At 39.4% G+C, this 23,082-nt stretch overlaps 1 protein-coding gene across 1 annotated transcript in view; it reads right to left on the minus strand.

Annotated features, from left to right (window-relative positions):
- inppl1a (inositol polyphosphate phosphatase-like 1a) overlaps positions 1 to 17,637 on the minus strand; it is a 35,977-nt gene extending 18,340 nt beyond the window's left edge. The window contains exons 1-7 of the mRNA XM_008301410.1: positions 17,183 to 17,637; positions 6,425 to 6,488; positions 5,741 to 5,888; positions 5,572 to 5,653; positions 3,005 to 3,151; positions 2,514 to 2,604; positions 1,065 to 1,154 (exon numbers count right to left, since the gene is read on the minus strand). Of these exons, the coding sequence (XP_008299632.1) occupies positions 1,065 to 1,154; positions 2,514 to 2,604; positions 3,005 to 3,151; positions 5,572 to 5,653; positions 5,741 to 5,888; positions 6,425 to 6,488; positions 17,183 to 17,361 (801 nt within the window). The 5' untranslated portion in view covers positions 17,362 to 17,637. The remainder of the gene's footprint in view (positions 1 to 1,064; positions 1,155 to 2,513; positions 2,605 to 3,004; positions 3,152 to 5,571; positions 5,654 to 5,740; positions 5,889 to 6,424; positions 6,489 to 17,182) is intronic.
- Positions 17,638 to 23,082: the final 5,445 nt, after the last annotated feature.

Consider the following 23,082-nt stretch of genomic DNA (forward strand, 5'->3'; position numbering starts at 1 on the left):
CTTTTCTTGATATGCTTCATTTTTGTATCTGTGAACACAGAGCTGATGTGCCTTGCCAAAAAGTTCCAGTTTTGTCTCGTCTGTCCGTAGGACATTCTCCCAGAAGCTTTGTGGCTTGTCAACATGCAGTTTTGCAAATTCTAGTCTGGCTTTTTTATGATTTGTTTTCAACAATGGTGTCCTCCTTGGTCGTGTCCCATGAAGTCCACTTTGGCTCAAACAACAATGAATGGTGCAATCTTACAACGATGTACCTTGACCTTGGAGTTCACCTTTAATGTCTTTAGCCGTTGTTCTGGGCTCTTTTGTTACCATTCGTATTATCCGTCTCTTGGATTTGTTATCAATTTTCCTCCTGCAGCCACGTCCAGGGAGGTTGGCTACAGTCTCATGGATATTACATTTCTGAATAATATGTGCAACTGTAGTCACAGGAACATCAAGCTGCTTGGAGATAGTCTCATAGCCTTTACCTTTAACATGCTTGTCTATAATTTTCTTTCTAATCTCCTGAGACAACTCTTTCCTTGGCTTCCTCTGGTCCATGTTTAGTGTGGTACACTCCATGTCACCAAACAGCACAGTGACTACTTGTAACCCTATAAATAGGCCGACTGACTGATTACAAGTTTGTAGACACCTGTGATGCTAATGAGAGGACACACCTTGATTGAACATGTCCCTATGGTCACATTATTTTCAGTCTTTTCTAGGGGTACCATCATTTTTGTCCAGGCCTGTTTCATGAGTTTATTTTTAATTTTTTTAACAATTCTGTTGAACCACGGTTCAAAAGCAATGTCTGATTTGCATTGATTAATTTTCATAGAATATTTATTTATTTATTATTACTTTTGTCAGATTCAAGTTATTTCTGTGACCACTGTGGGTTTTTCTTTCTTTAACCGAGGGGTGACAACAATTTTGTCCACGTGTGTAACAGCGTATGTGTTCGTGACTGCATATACAAAAACAATAACAAAAAAAAAAAATACAAGAGAGAGACAATAATAAGGAAGGAGTAGATGTGATCAAGTGTGATTGAATACACTGTATGTGCGTACCTTCTTCTCTATAGAAGACAGCAGGTCTTTGAGAATTGCCAGCTTGGTCACAAGGTTCTCCAACTCCTGGTCTCCACCCTGATTCACAGACTGATGGAGGAAAAAGAAAATAGAATCCATGTAAACTTTTAAAAGACAATCAGGGTGTAATTGAGACAGACTTTAGGGAAGCAAAAGTGTGGCATTTATGCAGCAAGTTTTTAGAAATCTCAACTGTGCGTTTCATCTGGTCCTTCAACTACAAATATGTAGCAGCTTGTAAAACTGCCCAGCCAACACAAACTGGTCCTTCCATGTGTAAACAAATCAGTTTTTCTTCAAATATGAAACAACATGTTTGCTTGGTGAGTAAACTGAACTAATGTGACCCTTTAAGTTGAGAGATTTTGTTGAGGCAGCACTTGGCCGACCTTCTGTCCAACATGTAAAAAACATATTTTAATCTTGACGAATCACAACGATATTACTGCGATAGCATCTGTCTAGTTCATTAGATTTTTTTTCAACCAATATTTATATCTAAAAATATAAATATAAACATGACATTCTGCCTGTCTTAACAACATCTCTTTTACAATAACACACAGCTACCAGAAGAAAATTACAAATATCACATCCTCACTTACGCTAAACAGACACAAACACAAGTCGTTTCACTAACAGTATGTATGACTGTAGTGTGACTGGCTCTAGCTTAGCTGACCTAATAACATACGGGATTAAAAAAACAAGGTTCTTCTCATGACACCCACTGCACAGCAACACATGTGTCCGTGTTATCTCTACGCACATGTGAAAAGGTCTCACAGCATGTTAAAGTCGGCAATAGTCCTCCGAAGTTAGGTCTAGTCTCTCTTTTATTAGTCTGTTTACATTTTATGAACTTGTTACTGAATCACTGTTCCTTCTTACTGCTCTGTATACAAGGAGCTTAACAACACAACAAGGCTCCAGCAGGAGTGTTTACTTGTTACTTAAGGACATTATGTCACATATTCCATCATCTGGGAAACTGATTTAAAATCTCTCTCTAAGACTCACCACATTCATAGTGAGCAATGAACACAATGAGCTGTCAAACAAATACAACGGAGGTTCTAACTGTTGGCTATAGAGTGAGGAAATCATGAACAGCAGCTCGTGGAATAATAACAGTAACTGTATCACAGCTTGGATTTGACATTCTAAGTGTAGAGTAAGATAAACATACACAGACTGGTGAGGTTTACATGATTTAGCAAAACATTACAATATTCAGCATCTGTACTAAAGAGCAGTCGCCACATCTCCATAACTAACCATATGTCAGCACTTATCACGTGTTTCGTATCGTAGGACAAATCACCATATGTAACAGAAATTGGAAGCAAGATGATAAAAAGACAGGAACACCTCTGCTTGCTTCTCTTCTAGTTGAGCATACACACAAAAAAAGGCAAAGAGACGTACCTGTTGGATCATCTTTGAGACCATGAATGCACTCTGCTGATCGAAGACTTTCGACAGGATCTCCAGACCAGACAGAACTTTATCCACCTCCCTATTTGAGGAAACAGAGATTGACAACTTCTTTTTCTCAAAGCTTCCTTCTCTAAATCACACCTTCCTCTTCATTTAGACCTTTCTACAGTGAAACATTTTTACAAGACGAATATGTGCATATTGTGTCTGCACAGTGAACACAGATGATTAATATCGACATGACTCAGTTGTTTTTTTTTCCGTTTGCATTGCAATGTTTGAATGTGCAACATGAGCCATCGTGACCAAAACAAGAGATGAGTTGAGGAAGTGGGTCGATCTGCAGGCTCCTGACTAGACTTTCAGTATAGTGACGAGCCCAGACACAGAAGAACAGCTTTGTATAGAAAATGTATGGACAATAGGGTATGTGTCTGGGGAATATGTGTCTCTACACACTCTATACACTGTGTCTTTACCCATTAAGGCGTTTGCAGGAGGCCACTAGCGTCTTGTTGAGGTGAGGCAAAGCGCAGGCTCCTTGTTTGACCGCCTCAAGGTCCAAAGCGTAGCTGCCCTTCAGGTACTCATGGGAGATGGTGCTCAGGCCATTGGCTGCTGGAGGGCTACAACAAATCCAAATATAATCCTATGAGCATTTAAACCATTTTCACAACATGCATGTGATTCTACACACCAGTCTACGGATTTAAGTACAAAGGAAATTGAAATAAAAAACAGACGTATTGTGATTTAAAATTGTAAATAATACACATCGTCAGTGGCATGAATGGTGTGAATGTGAGTGTGCTTAGTTGTCTGTCTCTAAGTGTAGCCCTGCGATAGACTGGCGACCTGTCCAGGGTGTCCCCTGCCTTCACCATAAGTCAGCTGGGACAGACTCCAGCCCCCTCGTGACCCTAGTGAGGATTAAGCGGTGTATAGATAATGGATGGATATTCTCATTTCTTCTGTCTTTATGTTGTTTACCTGATGTACTGTATTACTTTTATGCTATTACTGTCAAAAGTCACACACAGGTATATAAAGTTTAAGTTGATACTTAAAACATGAATTGCCTTCTTGGGGCTTGGCCTTAGCCAACCAGTCAAGCTGCAGTTTACATCCACGTCTGTCCAAACTCATATAATATATGTAGTGAAGACTTAAAAGTGTGTAAGATCATTGAGAGAAACAAAAAGTGAACTTCTTATCATATTGCTCATATGCTTGGTCACTGAAGCTGATTCTGATAAAACACAAAGTGGCAGCCATGACAGTAGACAATGTTTTAAATGTGGATGTTGCTGCAAAAAACTATAAATTCTATAATGTGAATACTTTACACCTATCATCAGCTCACAATCATCACAGTTTCAAAATAGGCAGCCAGGATTAGTGTCACTAATTCAGTTTCCGGCTAAATGGGAAACATGGTCACAATCTCCCCTTCTGTTTCTGCGTAACGACATTCAATAACGGTCAGACAAGTATTTTGGCAAAAAATTACGATGTCACAGTGAAGCTGACCGTTGACCTTTTGGAGATAAGATGCCATCAATTTGTCATTTTATCCTAATAGACATTCATGTGGAATATTTGTCATAATTACCGTATAAATTCTTTAGTGTTTTGTGAGTTTGCAGTGACCTTCGACCACCGAATTCTAATCAGTTCACTGTTGAGTTCAAGTGAACATTTGTGTGAAATTTGAAGAAATTCCTTCTTGGCATTCAGGAGATACCACGTTCACAAGAATGGGATGGACAGACAACCTGAAAACATGCCTCCGGTCACGGCTGTCACAGTGTGGAGGCGTAAAAAACAGGGAGTAAATCACTTCCCCGAAAAAAAAAATGGAGAACTGCCTTGAACGTCATATCTGCCATAGCTGCAAAGATGTGGTTGTGTAAATCTGCCTGCACTGCATCTGTGCAGTCAGGATTTTTGGAATCACATCCTTCCTCTACGGTAACTTATGTCTACTCTGACACTCACAGACACACATACAACCCCTTAAACAAGCGAACACCATCAGCCCCCCCGGGCAACCAACTATTTTTCTACAACTTGTGAAGGATTTGCATTTCCATTACAGACTATCTTTGTGGTTGTTTAACATGACACAATTTCTTTTTGAACTTAACATTAAAATAGTGTATCTTCCCTTTATATTTTTACAGACAGTTTTCTTCTTGTTGTTCTTTCCTTTGTAGAGACACAGCTGACAGATTATTCAATATCTTGCAATTTTTTGTTTTCCATGCAGCCCGTATGCCACTTTTAATACGGCCAAATAAAACACTGCTTTTGGTGTAACCTCTGTTAGTAAAACTTTTGAAACTGCAAATCTGTGCAATCACTACCCTTTAATATGGTCCACATTGTGGCTTCCAAATAAACTAAGTAAAATTTCCTGCACCAAGCTTTATTTTTAAACATGCAAATGCAAAACACACATTTTTGTTACTGTTCTCGAATGCTTAAGTTGTTTCTTGCAGAAAAAAAAAACTTTGAAGAAGTAACTTTCATATGCTAAAGAAATATCAGAAATATCAATCTATCAATACAATTTCCTAATTCTCTCCAAATACAGCACACATTAGTCTGTGTGAAGAAACTGATCTTTATTAATCTGCACAGATCTGAACTACACGCACATACAAACTACATCCCCCCACTTCATCAAAGCCTTCAGTCGGCTGTGAGCTCTGTGGTTTCCAGCAGGATGTGGCTTACCTTCTTTATGCTGACAGAGGTTGGCACATGTGTTAGACAGAGGATATTAGTGCATGGGGGTACCAATGAGCTTGAGCCTGAACGAGCGCTTCCTAAATCTGATGATAATCTGCTTATTTCGACAACAATCTTTCATCTTTCTTTCAGTGAAGCGACACCCTTTTTCTGCGTGTCAAACATGGCTTGCTCTACATGGCTAACATGTTGGTGAAGAAGGCTGTCAGGGTAGTTTGTGTTTTGATTCTCTGTGCTGTGGTATCAGTGTGAACAGAACACAATCAAATGAGGCCTTGTGTGGACTTTGTACCTGTCTGTGGGTGTGTCTGGTCCAGGTGGAGTGGAGGTGGAGGCAGATCGAGGGGGGAGGGGCGGCTTCTCATCCTCTCCATCTACCAATCACAGACGGTGAGAGTTAACACATGAAGGAGGAGGCTTCAGCGGCCATACGGATGTGTTGTTGTTGGCTCTGGAGTTACCTGAATAGTCCCTGTCATCACTGATGGCCGTCTCCTCTCTGTCCACAGGGTAAAGCAGGGTGGTGACCAGACCCTGGCTGGGCTGCAGGTACAATGACACCAACTCTGGCAGCGTCTTAAACCGCTTCGGCTGTACGCCCTGAGATGTCTGAGAGGAAGGAAGACATTCAGGGAGGGATACACCAAGAGACAACGGAAAGAAGGAATGTTATTTTCTGCATGGCTTGATAACATCCAAACTCCAAGTAGTTATGTTACTGAAATCTCTGGTGACCTCTATTGTTCGATTATTTAATATCGTGTAAGCAAATATGGCCCAGTAGGCTAAATATGACTGAAACCAGGAAGAAGTGTTTTGGTAAACACTGCTGTGCAAACAAATTGAGTTCCAGGAAGCAAAATTACACTTTAAGGCTCTTTTCAGCGTCATTTCTTCACAAAAAAAAAAAAATCGTACAGCAGTGAGACAGACATCTGTGATGTGGCCACATGGTCTAAAGCACCATGTTGTTGTGTGTGTGAGGCTGGTGGTGGTGGGGACTTCACAGCTGTTGGGCACAAGGCACAAAGAGGCTGCTGTTGGTGTGTGTGTGTGAGAGAGAGTGAGAGAGCCAACAAAAGCATCTCTGGCTGCCAGCTGCTGCTGAAGCATGAGTTGGGAGAGAGTATGTGTCTTTTCTATACCTGTACTGCCAGAAATCCTTCATCGTCTGGTAGGATTCTGTATGTGTGGACGTGCTTCTGAAACCTGCACAGAGAAGAAGAAAGGGACAGAAAGGTATGAAGAGAAAGCAGAGAAAAAGAAAGGAAAAAATACAGTAAAAAGAAAGTTGGAGCAAATAGGAGTGAGAAACAGAGGGAGGGAGACAAGAGGGAGAGACAACCTTCAGACAATTGTTTGACAGCACTAAAAAATAACATTGCAGGTCTGACATTTGCACAAACACTCCTGTACTTGACCTCAGTGGATCGGGTGTGTGTATGTATGTATGCATGAGAGTGAGGGGGGTTTAGACACTGTAGAGAGCTTCAACCTGTTGCTGTCTGTCACAGTTGTGAGCGTGCTTTATCCTTACAGTAGCGTGATACAGTAGGGCAGAACAGAGTTGACACCAGTGCATACATACTATAAAGTTACAGTGCACAAATAAAGAAACAAAGAAAACACTTTCATTTTTTAAAACAGGATAAATATTTCCCAGTCTTTGCCTGTATCCCTGACAGAATTTGTTATTTTTCATTCATTAAACAACTGCAAACTTCAGAGTGTGAACTGCATTTCTGATTTGAACCACAAGCTCTATATTCTCAACCAATCACAGATCAATGCTCTGACATTGCCCAGCCGGGACTACACGCCTGCAGCCACAAGCTGGAGTTTAATGATTTTCATGTCTGCTCTTCATGTCGGCTCAGTGGACTGGTTACAAAATGTTCAATTTGCCAAGCAAACATTGTGGGTTATGACCGTTGGTGTTTGTATGTGTGTCTGTTCAGCAGTGTACGTGTTAGGATGGCAGCCTATGCAAAATACGATGAAATGCTTTTACTTCCTCTTTAACACTGTGCTTATTTACAGTAGGTTTGTGTATAAATGGAAGGAGGGATAAAGTCATGTTGGGAATTCATCCTGCTCTGACCGCTCAGCTGTTTGCTTGGTTTTTCCAGGTCAGTGTCCTACAGGAACTAAAACATGGACTGGAATAGAACTGAAAACCGCAAAGTGCATAAAAAAGTTTCTTTTTATATGGTCAATAACAAGCACCACTTGATTCAGGTGGACAGAAATATCACTTCCTCTTCGACTTGAGCAGAAGTCCCACATTTAATAGAACTTTCAGAATGATGAGATACTCAAAACTCTCTTAGACCAGAATGTAGAATAAACCTGGAGTTTGTGTTCTCCGACGAATGGGTCACCATAGGTCATCAAACCTGGATTCATGACATTGATCATGGCCAGGGCTCAACATGTGCCTGAGGCCACTTGAAATACTGGATGTTTACTGACTTTCAATGGCAATAGTGGAAAACAGCATTTTTCCTGGTTCAGAGTGGACCTTGAGGGGTGTTTATGCACAACAGTAAGCAAGATCTGTCCATGTACAGTCAAGGCAATGAGTCTGTGTTACCTTATTTGACAGAAATTGATGGATCTTTCTATTATTTATGACCATTTGATAAACAAAAATTATTATCAGAATTGAGCAAATGAAAACAACATTTTGCAAAAAAAAAAAAATAATAATAATGTTATTTGTTATTTTAATGCTGAATTCTCATCATTTTGATGCTGGTGATTTTCATCTAGACCTGTGTGAAACTTCTTTGAGAGGTAACAAAAATTCCTCTAAGCAGGAAAACTCTGCAGACATCATTAAATTCTTAATGGCATAAGAAAATCAAATTAGCCATTTGGGGGATACAACAAAGAGTTGACATGCCACAGAATTATTTAGCAATTTTAAATAGTTTGCAGTGCATTGGGGAAATAATCGTTATGAATTAGTTGTCAACTATCAAATGAATCATCAACTATTCTGACAATCAGTTAATCAGTCTGAGTTATTTTTAAAGAGGAAAAACGTCAAATTTCTCCCACTTACAACTTCTTAAATTTAAATATTTTCTGGTTTTGTCACTTCTCTATGAAAGTAAACTGAATATGTTCCACTTGTGGACAAATACGATGTCTTAGAACATCATTTTGGAATCTGGGAAATACTGATCGCCATCTCATAGAAAAAAACAACTATTTACTGAGAAAGCAACTGACAGACTCATCAACATGAAAATAATGATTAATTGCTCCCCTATTCTAATACCAAAACAAAAGATTCCATGTTCTTGTCTATGTCTGACAGCACATGGAGCAGAATAAGGGTAGTCATGCGGCCCTCACATAGATCTGAATGCATTTCAGAATAAAATGAGGCGGAGCCAAACATCCAAAACACTCAGAAAAGAAATTTCCATGTTTGAAAGATTTACATGCAGCACATTTATCAGATTAATTGCCAATAATAGCTCCATGAATCAGCTCAAGCTAACAGTATGAACTTGATAAATATTTGCTCCTGCCTGGCAAGGTTCAGCAGTAAACACAGTCATATCCATATTTAATCCCATCACATTATACACACAATGCATTCAGTGGCACAAAATCCATGCACAGGCGTCACTGCAGTGTACAGTGTGTGTGTGTGTGCCTGTGTGTGTGTGTCTGTGTGTGTGTTTGTTTTCCTGTTGGCAGCTGTTGAGATTCTCTACAGGTCTGTGGAGTAAATACTATTGTTTCAGTAGCTGCAAACTTAACTGGGGGAGGGAGCCGGAGAAAGAGCGTGAGGCTTATTGTGGGATAGAGATAGACTCAAAGTACACAGCGTTTGACTGTTGTCAACAATGGTCTGTGCTGAGGGTAACGACAGCCCCTCTGTCCTGTTAGTTTAGACTGCCCTCTTCTACTCTGACTAACCCAAAGAACACACACAGCTGAAACGTATTACTCAAAGTCTGACGTTTTTTTAAGGTCAGAGGTCCAAATTGATCAGTGACAACAAAATAACGTTCAATAAACTCACTTGTAACTGTTAGGCCTTATACAATCAAGTTTAAGACTGACAAGAGAGTCAAAATACATTCGAGCCTTGTGGGAAAAAGGACACTGTCTGCCCTCTTTTAGTTGCATCAGTATGACCGCTGAACTCTGGTTACACCACAAATGTTGCGCCTCTTGTGACACAACTCAGACAGTTAGTTGATATTTATTTCTGATGCACATATTCTTACATTTACACTAGTTGTGTACTAGATAAAACATAACACACTCTGGTGCAACATTACTGTGTGAACACGGGAACAACAGCACTCCCTCCAATAGTTAATGTCGCCATGACAACGATGTCCATGATAGGGAAATAAGCCGCATTAGAGCCACGTTTATCTGGGGACAGGATTGCTTTGAATAATCTTCAACTACACTGTATATTCAACAACATGAACAATTTATTGATCAATAGAAATTTTATTTCAAAATAGAAAATGTGACACTTTGTGACATATTGTATGCAAAACGTGAGGTATGGGCTGCGTCCGGATCCTGACCTACATCCTTCTTCAAAGCTCACATGGTAGCCTGTCATGTTCAACTTTTTTTTGGTTGTCCTTTCACAGTCAACAGGGTAAATTTACACCTCACAGCCTGTTTGTCCAGGCCATCATGTAGCACACCCTCCACTGTTTCAAAGTGCAGCTGGCTAGTTCTGTCCTGGCACTGATGGTGACTGGCTGTGATGATGAGATGAATTTCTCTGTATTATTTCATTTCTACATTAAGTTTTATGCAAAGGTTTTAGAAACTAAAAGCTACTAAGGCACTACAATAATCCTGTCAACAGTTTTTATTTATCATTTAGCTTCATACAAACTGCAGTAAACAGAAAGAAAACTAATTCAAATCAATATTTGAATATGTGATGGCAGCACCTTTGGCCTTTAAAACAACACGTGCACAGTTTATTAAGGTGTTTGGCAGCTAGTTCGCTGGAAACATCTTGGAAACTTATTTCAGTTCTACTGGATTGATGTTATCTCAATGTTTTCAATCTTTTCACCTCTTCATGTCATCCCAGACTGACTTAATGATTTTGAGATATGGGCTCTGTGGAGGCTCCTTGTTGATTATGACTCTGGCTGTCTGTTTGGGGTTGTTAACTCATGCTATAGAAAGAATTTGGGATCAGTCGGATGCCTCCCTAATTGTACTGCATTATGGACAAGAATCATAACATCTAAAGTGTCAAATACATTTGCACTGTTCTGCATCAGTTTCAAAATGTTGCTTGTGTAGGGTTTTTCCTACCACCCTGACTAGACTTCAGTGCAGCACCTAAGATATTCTATGCAATGCCTACATCGAAAGAACAAAAAAACTACGTAAAGAGCTCTCCACCATTATGGAGAGAAAGAAAACCACACTGTCCCATGTAAAAGTGGAGATAATTGTATACAAACAGACTAGGCGATTATGTGTTCAGGTTTGTTTTTAAATGGACTTATTTGTAGCCTTAATAATACGAGAATAGCCAGTGTTTTTGGTCTGTTCATAGTGAGTTTTTCAGAGTTAATCAGCACGAAAAGTGTTTGGTTATTCCTTGTAATGTCTTTCGCTGCTATGAAGGAAATCAATTCATGACAAGCAGGAAACAACAAAATCAGCCGTCACAGGTGATGCATGCAAAACAACAGCCTCAAAATGCGAATGCCTGTTTACAAGCCCAACAAGCACATACAAACCTTGGGAAAACCCTGTGCATCATAGCATTTAGCCATCTAGTCATCCAGTGTCAGTGCACAGGACAATTTACACAAACTAGGTGCACAATATAGATAAAGTACAAAATATGGTATGCACTCTTTTTATAAATAACAACAGGAAGGTAAATACGCACTACAAAAGAAGATCAAGAAAAGGCAATATACTTCGGAGAGATTCTTCGTTTGATTACAGTTCACATGTAACATCTGAATAGTGTAAAAGGAGCTGCAGAATTGCAACATCTTACTCTGATTTTCTGTCATAAATCATATTCATGTGTAATATTTCAGAACAAAGAAAATGCTGTTTTCTTTCTATATTGATAAATAGGTTAAAATAAGCATACAACATAACCTATCTGCTTAAATAGTGCTTTTACACCCAAAGTAGCACACATTGATTAAAAACTCCACAAAGTAATACACACACACACACACTCCTTCTTGGTGAGGAATGTTTTCACAGATTCGTCTACGTCTCAAACACACAGCAACACAGACGCAGCCTGAACCCTGACATGTTAAGACGCGCTGCACTGATACTACAGAACATATTCCTGACAGTAAAAGTAGATAACAATTCAATGTCTCGGGTCAGAGTCAGAGATGTATCGACCCAAACTTATTAGTGTGTAGTCTGGTCAGCATCTCTCTTGTTCGATTCTGGAAACGTGATAGCAAAGTGTTTATTGAAATATTTATTCCCCACTAAGCAACACTACTTTGCTATACATTACTCCACATACTTTATCTGCATCATTGGTAGCACATAAATGTAAACACACTCAGTGGAAACTGATAGCGCAACTGTTGTTTTCTCACTGTCAGACAGTAAGCAGGTTAACGTGGTCACTTTCGGTTCCTACAAAAGCGTGAGTATTTAAACTTGCATGCAGACATGGCAAAACCCAAAGCCTGCAGACTGAAATGTCCACTAAGAGGAAATGAAAGGCAAAGGCCTAAAGACAGGCCCAGGAGTCAGTCCAACAATAAGACTGGAAACACTTCCTAAACACACTTGTGCCCTCAAAAAGGAAGTACACATGTGCCTGTGTGTAAGTCACAAGGGCAAGCTCAGAAAGGCATGTCTGGTAGCCATGTTCAAATTTAAAAACAAACAAACAAACAAAAAGCCCCATTGTTGCATGTGTATTATTCACGGGCAGGGGTTTGAGGAAGGCCATCTACCTTATGCCATTAAAATGAGGTAGTCTAGTTTAATAAGCTAGTCTACTAAATCAGAAAATTGACGTAATTGCGTGCGAACCTTCCACCGTGCAATGTTTTGTTCCTGCGAAAGATAATAATCTAACAGCATTCACTAGAAATTAAATGCAGTACAAGTATAGTTTTCCCTCCAATGGAAAAAGGAAAAAAACACTCAAAAGGCTTTAATAGTTATGCGCTCTTTTTTTTTTTCTCTCTGCCAGCAACTGTCGTGGCCTGAGGCACTGTGTTTTCAGGCTGTTCATGTGTGCGTCGGTAAGTCTTATTCTTATAAACATGATTTATCAACCTTGAGGGAACTTCTTTAAATGTGGAGAAAACATTTACTCTGAGTCAAAAATAAACTGATTAGATTTTTGGTCACTGAGAACTCATAAAAACACCTTTCAGTCATAACTCAAGAATTCATACGCTAATTCAATTTCACACAAAGGGGGCTGCAAGGTGGCACAGTCGGTTAGCACTGTTGCCTCGCAGCAAGAAGGTCGCTGGTGCTTTCTGCGTGGAGTTTGCATGTTCTCGCCGTGCAGCGGGGCTTCTCTCCGGGTTCTACAGCTTCCTCTCACAAGTCCAAAAACATGTTGAGGTTAATTAGTGATTCTGGATTGTCCGTAGGTGTGAATGTGGGTGTGCTTGGTTGTCTGTCTCTAGGTGTGGCCCTGCGGTGGACTGGTGACCTGTCCAGGGTGTCCCCTGCCTTCGCCCTGGGTCAACTGGGATGGGCTCAAGCCCCCCCGCGACCCTAGTGAGGATTAAGCGATGTATAATAATGGATGGATGAAATTTCACACAAACGTCGAGAACAATAAATTGACGAAGTAATGACATTTTACATCTAAAATGGTCAAAGGTTGCTGTGACATTGAAATGTTCTGCAAAAACACTTTTCTGACCAATATTCAACACCATGACTCAAGAACAGAAGATAAGACTGTGCTCATATTTCACAATTGGTCAGACACTGAATTGGTAACACGAATCCTGGGTGCCCACCGTGACACCATGAAACTGTGATGACTGTATTACTGTTCTGCACTGCCGGGTTAAAGATGTGTGTGAAGGTCTACCATTAAGAATTTGTGGTTTCTTTGCAACATCTATATTTGAGGCATTGTTTACTGCCATGGATGCACATTTATGTATTGTTAGGATCTACATCATTGGCCAAGCATGTGAGCACATATGAATAATCTGACTGATTTTTGTTTGTGTCAATTAACTTATATACTTCTAAGTCTTCCCTACATTTATTATAAGACATGAAAGTAAACTGCAGCTTGACTTTTAAACAGTACTATAGCACTATTACTGTGAGAAAATGCCACTGAAAGCACAGGACATGTGTAACTTCACTGGTTGGTGGAGGTACACAGGCATGAAGCAGTTTATGAAAATGCATCTCAAACATAAAAAAAAAAAACTGATGCAGTGACATTTCAGTAACTGGGCTGTGTGGTTCTCAGGAGAGTATGAGACAAAGGAAACAATGAAGAAGACCTGCTATGCACATGAGCTCTAAGCCAACAGGATGCCGCACTGGGCCTATGACTAAAAACAGTGTGCCATTCAGTGGCTGAAACCTTTTCACCCCTGTAGTGATTCAGATTTTACTTCCTGGAAATGCTTTTTTTTTTTTTTTAGACAGCAATATTAGCCAAAGCTGACAAAGGTGACACACAGATGTGCTGTCTGGCCATATAATCTTTTCCTTTTAAGCTTCAGGGGTTGTTGGGAAACACTGGGCCATCCCTGTTCTTAAAAATGTTCTTTACGAAGCTGTTTCATGCAAATGTAGCAGCACTGGTCCACATGACATGTGACTGGGTATTAAGAGGGGGAAAAACTCAGACACTGTGTTTTAAAATGATCTTTTCTTTTACATGAGTTTTATTTGTGGTTTCCCTTTATCAATTTTGTCTAATTTTACAATAGCTTTACTTTCTAAAGAACCTTTTGTGTATATTTTTCCTCACATTTTTTGTGTTTTTTGGCCCTTTTTCAAAAACATTCATTACTCACATTGTAAAGCTAACAGAAAACAGTGACATGCATGGTTAACCGGTTCCACCTTTACTTAAACTCACAAAGGCATATATAATCTTCTTTAAAGGTAATTAAAGTGCATAATTACTACCCTACTGATCCTATTTACTTATTTAACTTAAGTCTTAATTCTGAATTTCTGACCAACTGCTGAATTACAGCTGTATCTTGAGCAAATCACATTGGTTTGTATTTTGCAATACACATTTTAAATCCAACTTCTTACTCCTCTCTTTCTATATTTGTAAATCTGAGTCAACTGAATGAATCACAAATCGTGCAACCACTACTTCCTATAGTCACAAAAGAAGGAAATGATGGGATACTGTATGAGGGCAATCATGAAATGTTCGCCTTTGAAGATTGCAGCAGATTCAGTCCATGTTAACGCCTTAAACCTGCTCTATGACTGCTGTAAAGTAACAAAAAGACAAAACCAGATAACATTTAGAGAGTATTCTTGCAGTGATGGCCATTTGTTTAAAAGGGTGCATCTTAATATGGTGCTTTTTGTATGTCGAGGTCTTCACTGTTTGTGAAGCGCATTTTATCTAAAGCCTGTCCAGGACATCGCTGAGCTAAAATGAAGGAAACTTGAAGTCCGTGATGTGAAAGGTGAAAGGGGAGAGGAAGGGAGAGGCGGGAAAAATTCCGGAAACAGATGATGCATGGATGTAAGGAATGCTGTTGGTCACACAGTGACCTACTGAGTGACTAGTGCCTCCAGCAATGAATGAAAACTGGGTATCGTCACCACCATTCAATCTTGACTGTATATTTTAAAAGGCCAGTGGTCAAGTAGACAACAGAGCAACTGTATGTTTTTAAAAGGGAAGTCGGGATGCATGACATAAGCAGTAATTATTTTAGATGACAGAAAGTTCAGAGTGCAAAAAAAGTGTATTATGAGGCCACATTTTTCAGAGAGCCCAGGGAGATATACAATATTGTCTGACCAAGGCACTAAAAACATTCAGTTTGCAATGATGTTAAACAAAGACTAGCAAGTAATCATCTCAGAGGAAGGAAGGAATTAGTCAGCATTCTTGCTTGCAAAAAAGTGATATTAAAAATGGTTAATTAACTTTCTTTTGCTCAGCTAATCAATTATCTGACGAACTGCTTCAGCTCTGAAAAGTGCACATTATACATTAATTCACACAAATGCATATTACATACATTATGTGCTGCCTAGTGTTCATGTGTAAACACACACACACACACACTGAACTCAGCATGGGGTAAACTATCAGATAGGGGATGTAGGTCGAGTCAATGTCAGAGAGCTATGTCACATGGCATGAGCCTTTTATTTCCTGCCTCAGTGCAATCTGTAGCCTATCTGTTTATCAGCGTGGGCGCAGGGCGATGCCTAAGTCATCTTGGTCATTTTACACGTTTATCATTTCTTTTTTCCGACTCATTTGACTTCCTTGAGCCATTGTCAGATGTAAGTAACACTGACAGCACTATCTGCACTAAAACTTTATCTGTTTGTCAGGCAAACAAAGAATACATACAAGGCTATTTCTTTTACTTAACACAATTCAGAAGATACCGAAAGTGCCTGAGTTAATTGTTAAACATAGCAAAGGCTCCCCTGTGTAATGGACGGTGGGAGTTTCATCACTTATTTTAGCAAAGAGGATGCCATGTCCCTCTAACTCCCTCTAAACAGAGACTTTTTCTGATTTATGAACTGTTGTCATTTTATGATGTATTGTGTGAGAAGATAGTAACTCCTCGGTGGAGCCCAATGCTTCCCCACTGTGCCGATCGTGCATGAGCCTCAAATTAAAACATCAGCAACGCTTAACCAGCCCATAGATGCTTATATTTACCTCCACGACCATTCAGTTTAATGCCACTGCTCGCAACCCGCAGGCTGATTGTAGCTGAGTGCCCTGTAAAAACGGCGCTGCAGGCGACCACATCAGACACAAGACAGACAGGGACAGCCCTAAAGTTGTGTGCCATGCTGGAGTTTCACTGTTGGGCAGACAGTCAGTCTCTCTCTCCCACTCACTGCCTTCCAGGAGAAAGTAAACAAATGTGTTTGGGCAGAAGCCTTTTTCAACACTTTCAAACACAGACTTCAACAACAGCTTCATTACATCTGTTGGCAAATGCTGCTGCAAAATGTTCTGTTCCCTCCCATCTGATGTATATGCTGTTGCCTTTTATCTAGTGTTAAATTACAATTCTTTCTTGACTGATCTTTTTTCTTATTGGCTACACTCAGATTGTTTTCCTGTTTACACAAGAACTGACCATACTACTACTTGTCAGTGATCTGTAAAGCACTTTGAAAAGCACAAAGTTGCACAAATAATGAGTCATCAATGCATTCTACATATACAGCATGTCCTCAGCTCATCAGGGGGGGTTGAATGACCTTTTATCCATCACCATTCAGTTCTCACATTATAATACAGAAAAAAAATCCACCTTTACTCCAACTCACAAATGCACATTTCCTCCTATTTTAAAGTAGTATATAGAGTATCCTTAATATCCTACTGATCTTTCTCGTGCCTGGGTTGACAATGGGATTGCATTAGCTGTCTAATGAGCAAATCCTGTTGTTTTTTTATACTGCAATACACGCTAGAGGAGAAAGTAAACACATGCGTCTGGCTGAAACCTCTTAAAACACTTTCTAAGGCAGCCTTCAGCTTCATCGCATCAGCTGGCAAACGGTGCTGCAGAAAAAGTTTGTGCACAACTTATAAAAGCTAAATAACAGAACAGACTGCGCCTCAGACACAAACCCAAAGACTCCCTGAAGGCATGTGTGCTAGATTTGAAAAGATAAAGCTAAAAACAAAGCCGAGAAAGGCCGATGGAGTTACTTACAGTACACACAAAGCGTAAGCCCCGTTGACACTCTCGCTGTCCCGCACCAGGAAGCTGCCGTCTCTCCCGGCTCGGGCGAGCAGCTCCTCGGCGGCCGCTCGACTCAGGTCCCGGTGATACCACATCGGCGGAGCGGGCCCCAACGGAGAAACCCCACCGCCGCCGCCACCCCCGGCCATGGCCACAGCCCTTCAAACCGGGTTCAACTCAAACTGCTTCCCGTCTCCTCCGAAAAATCTCCTCCGGACTAGTGAAACAATCCAGCGACAGAGCAACGGAGAGCCGCCAGAAAAGTGAACGCTACTCCGTCGGAGGGTCGGGAGACGCCGGGGAACCGACGGTGGAGGCTACAAGTTGTTAATTTGTTAAGTTAAGCTGTTTGCGGCTGTTCCCTCAGTTCCTGAAAGGCTCGCCACCCTCCTCTTTCGTTTCCCAGTCCCACGGAAATCAGGGTATGTAAATCCACACTGGAGACCGGGCAGCGGCGGCGGGGACGAACCTGGTCAAGGCCGCCATGTTATCTACATAAAGCACTTACTGTTGAGATTTTCAGAATAAAACAGGATGTTGAGGACTTTACATAGAGACACGTTATTTGAGAGACACGGTCAATTTGAGTATGCTTCCTGTTATTGCTAACTGTAGCGAGCTTGACAGAGAAGTGTGAATGGATGGTTAGAACTTAACTCAATCATATTCTGTATTATTTATTGTCATGGATATCATGTTGACAATATTGCCAAAGCATCAGAGACAGTTTAGGTAAGATTATTCCATTATTCCCCTTCTGACCACCAGATAATATCAGTTTTCATGTATTTTTTTCAGTTTCTTACTTACCTTTTTATCGCATTGGAATTGTTTTACTGATAAGATGATATCAGCTGAGAGGTAGTTTCGAGATAAGTTGATGTAACACTTTGATAGTACAAACTAGGCAGCTGTTTATTTTCTACAAGAATGTGCATCTACTTTTTTTTTTTTTTTTTTAACTTTGTACACAACAGTGATTAGATTTGTTTTTTTTCTATTTGACTGAACAAAATATAACAACTTTTTTTGTAATATGTGAAAATTTAAGAGGCAGACTTTTGAGGGTTACACAGTCTTACTGATTCATTCCATGGCACGTAGCCTAAGCATCCCTGCTGATTACTGGTTGGACGTAGTTATGCCAGGAATTTAAATATCACCGACAATAAAGTTATAGTAAGGTTGGAACTTTATTAATTAATTCGCAATTATCAAACCATTTCAGTATGTGTTATCTAACACTTCGGTGGTAGGTAAAGTAAGAGCAACATCAGTATTTGAAAATAAAATTCCTACTATGCATAAGTATGAAGTTTGTCAGAATGACTTGTGAGGGAGGATTTTCAGAGTAAGTGCATCTCTGTCTCCACCTCACCTGCTGTGCAGTGAATGTAGACTCGTCAATGTTGGTTTCCTCAACTTCTTGTGTCATCTTGGCTCTATGGCAAGATTGTGGTCACTGAGTCAGTATATGATGAGAATCTGCTTCTGCTTTGCATCTCTGACAGTAAAGAGATATTTTTTCCATTTCTATTCATAGGTTATGGTCAGATAACAATTGTTTTTGAGTTTTGCTTTGAGTCCTCCAGTGTTCCAGATAAGCATCTTTTGTTAATGTATTCATGTGGTTAATGTTGGTAAGTGGTTGGAGAGCAGAGCTGGTCTGAGGTTGATCAGTGTTGAAAACTATTTGATCAGTGAGTGTCAGGACCAGCTGACAGAGGCCACTCTTTTGGGGGTTTCAGGCCTTTGGTTTGTAGTGGCTGTAATATTCAAGCATTCTTTTTTTTAAAAATTGTAAATAATCAGTGGATAACAGCCTAGTTCTGGCCTTGTGGTCATTAGTTGGTGTTTTTCTTTGGATGCTTAATATGAACCTGCAGAATTCTACATGCAGAACTGATACTCTTTAACTAAGTTTCCTGTAAAGTGACTGTAAAGCAATGGCAGCTCTGGTTGCCATTACTCTACTTCCACCAGAGTATTTGACTTTATTTAAACCAACTGCTGTAATATTAATTGTAGTACTCTACATGTGAGGTGTAACTGTTTTTCTATATTGTTGCCATTGTAATCACTATGAAACATAACAGCAGCTACCTGTAAATTCTAGCATTTTCTGTAAATAATAATAATAATGAATACAGTGAGTGCAGACATATATTGTAAAAAACCAATGTGTCTTGAAGCTTTATGATCCAGGATTGAGACCTGAAATCTGAAAATGATCTCCTGTGTACAACCAGGTCATCACTAATTATGCAAAGCTACTTTGAATTAAACCAAGTTCACAAACTGAGTAACCAGATTCATAACTTAGATTTAAAATTTTCAGTATGATGTTATTCACACTTTTTTTTAGCTTCTGGGAAGGAGGATGAACAAAGATTGAACGTCAGTTGTTTCATGTGTTCCTTCCATCACTCTAATAATAATGAAAACACTGTGTTGACACCATGGGTTTTTGCTGGTAACAGTCATATTTGTTTTTGGCTCAAAAAAACCCATCAGATTTTACAGCATTTAAATGTAGTTTGGAAAAAATTGTACAGTACTGTTAGCATTTGTATGTATTTGAACAGTATTAAAGTGTAGATTAATGGATAGAAAGATAAAGGGACCAAGAGCAAGTGAAGTAAATACATTGACTAATAGCAACGCTTATGGAAAGCAACTACATTTATTCATCTACTATCATACTTTTTATTCCACAACATATTTCTCACATGTTTAATTAGTAGTTGCTTTGCAGGTTCAGGCTTTACATACAAAATATATGATCAACAAATACAATATGATAGAGTGTTAGAAACTGAACTAGTGCCTGCACCTTGACAGACTACACAACATTAAAGTGCTTTGTACACCTTAATGTATCTACATTGTTGCCCATAAAGTTGGAATAAAATATTATTTTAGTTCTTCTCCTGAAATGATTGTGACAGCGCAATTTATTGTTAGCTAGATAGATAAAGTATATATGTTTTCAAAACTTTATTGATATCACAATATACATACAATACGTATCACAGTAAAAGTTAAACCACAATTTACTTTTGCAAACCGTGTATTCAGACTTAAACTAAACTGGGGGTATTGAACGACAGGATTAAGGGTTTTGTTTCATTCTTTCAACCTTGGTCATTTTAACAGGAAACACATATTCGAGGAAATTTCATGCATAAGAATGTCCAGTATTGCTCTTTCAAGGTCACTCAGTCACAATTATATTATATTGAGTATAGCCACCTCTGACAGGGATTAATGCGTCAAGACATCGTGGCATACTGTCCACCAGCTTGTTGATGGTGTCAATGGGCAGGGCGTCCCACTCTTCAGTCAGATCCTGAAGTCTGAGTTGGTTTCACCTGGTAACTCGGACTCAGTATGTAATCATTGCACCTGGTCAAAGTGAATATTGATGTGTATAAATAGAAGTAAAAAGAGGAATGTGTCTGAAAACAAAATTATTCCAACTTTATGGGCAACAGTGTATAATACCCATCCAGTAATACAATGTGCTATTCTTATTGTGAGTGCATTTACTTGTGATACATTAGGTACATTTTTGTCATAATAATGCTTTTATTCTACGCTTGTAACATTTTGGATATCACTCAGTATTTTTACAAAGTAACTTCACTTCAGATGACCTCTTTCATTGCTGAAGAGGGGGGATGAAGTTGATTTTCCCATTTTGTCGGCTGAACTCTCCAAATGTTTTTTTAATATCCTGTTTGAATTGGCTGAAGTATCTGTGGTTTCAGCGCTTTAAATAGACTTACACCATTTAGAGTTTTCTAGCAAATTAAAGCCACTTTTCGTCCATATGGTTAAAAAGCCACCAACGTGACCTAAAAGACATTTTCGTACTCATACATCATGTCTCTAAGTTGCAGCCTGCACGGCCAAAGCCGTAACTCATGCGAGAGGGCTTTCCTCTCTGAGTATCAGTGTGACCTGCAGCCGGCAATTTCTCAACGCAAGTTCCAATCCAGTTATGCAATCCTTTTCTTTTCCAGACCACACACATTCACACGAACACACACATTCCCACAAGGTGTAACTGTCCACCTAGAGGCCAGACTGGCAAACCACAGGAAGCAAGCAACCCAGCATTTAGAGCTCATCGCTCATTTTTCTGATTTAGCCTCTTTTTTTTTTCCTGCCCACAAAAAGTCTGACTCCTGAAATGTGGTATGGACACACACACATTCTTTACAAAGCAAAAGAGAGGCAGACATAAAGAGAGAGGGTGAGAGTTGGGCGGTCGGTGGTGTGTGTTGCCAATGACCTCAGAAAAGCTGCGTATTAATAGCCACAGGGACAGCAGCCATCCCAATGCTATTTCTGGTTATGGCATCACACTGCATGTCTGTGTGTGTTTGCGAGCTGACTGTAAAAGACTGTAAAAGTATGTGGCTTCACAATCGTTAAAGGTTCTCCTGATTGCTGAATGTGTCTGCATGCACACATCAGAAGAGTTTATTGCAGGATCTCTCATTAGAATCGAAATACTTACTCAGCAAAACCTATGACAAAAAGCTCTCCTATTTTAAATCCCACTATAATTGTCTGCTGCCATTGTTATAATATGCCATGCCAACAGCACAACAAACCACTAATGTCGCTTACACACCCAGAAACAAAAATGCTGGATGGATGACTAGTGGATGCCCAACTTCTTCAACATGTGTTGTTTTTTATATTTTGGAAGTTGTGCCTGGGATTTTTCTGGTGACAGGGTTGTTTTAGATCACTAATTTAAGGCCCCGTATACACCATGGATGTCCCAGAATCAGGTTACTTTGAGCACATTGCGTCAAAGTTTCTAAATTTCTGACTCATAAACATTGTTCACATCAACATCGAGGCAGCAGTTATATCCGAGAATGTGTTTCATGGTGGAGTTTGAGGTCTGCTTTGGATCACTGAAACCACAGCCTCAGTTTCACTTCCATGACTTTCATGACATTTCCATCCAGAGGAATCCATTGTATAGTAGAATATCTCTACTCTCCTTGCTAGGAGTTAGGATAGATGTTCTGGTCATCAGAAGCTGCTCCGTTTTATCTCCAAGCATTTCTTGGTCTTCCAGATCTTGTCACGACTTCCACAGTTCCCTTTAACTGCTGCTTCTTAATGACATTTCAGACAGTGGAAATTGCAAGCTGGAAATACTCATATATCTTTTATAACCTTCCTCTGTTTTGTAGGCATCAATTAGCTTCTATTCAGGCAGTTGGTTAGGCGAGCCCAGGGTTGTTGAGTCAGAGAACTTATCAGCTGTGGTATTCATTTCTCCAAATTCATGAAATTAAAAGTTACAGTGCTTTTTCTTTATAGTGCAATGCTGTTTTGCATCAAAAATTAACAAAATGTGTGCAGGGATGCTCAAATGCCTGCTTTCATTTAAACCCAGGTTAAGTATTATCCTAAGTATTCTTTTATAGGAAGCATTGTGTGCAATAACACAATTAAAACTCCATTACTATTTATTACACTGTATATACATAGCAAAATGCTATTTTTATATTTTATTCCTCATATATATATATATATATATATATATATTTTTTTTTTTTAACTTATGTTTATATTTTAGGACATATTTTTCTACTTCTGTTAATCTTCTATATATTTTTTCTATAGCTTAAATTAATAAAACTTCAATAGGAGCAAATGTAATGAAAGCAATTTCCTGTCCTGAATCAATAATTGATTCTGATTCTGATTACTACATTGATATATTTGATGAAAAGCAGTGTAAGAATTGTCACTGAGCTTCTGTAGTTCAACCAAGCAAAGCCACCAGTCTTCAGATGCAGAATCATACAGTGCTGTCACCAGGAAGGATGTTATTATTA

This window comes from Stegastes partitus, unplaced genomic scaffold (assembly GCF_000690725.1).
Source record: "Stegastes partitus isolate 25-593 unplaced genomic scaffold, Stegastes_partitus-1.0.2 Scaffold35, whole genome shotgun sequence".
Lineage (NCBI taxonomy): Eukaryota > Metazoa > Chordata > Actinopteri > Pomacentridae > Stegastes > Stegastes partitus.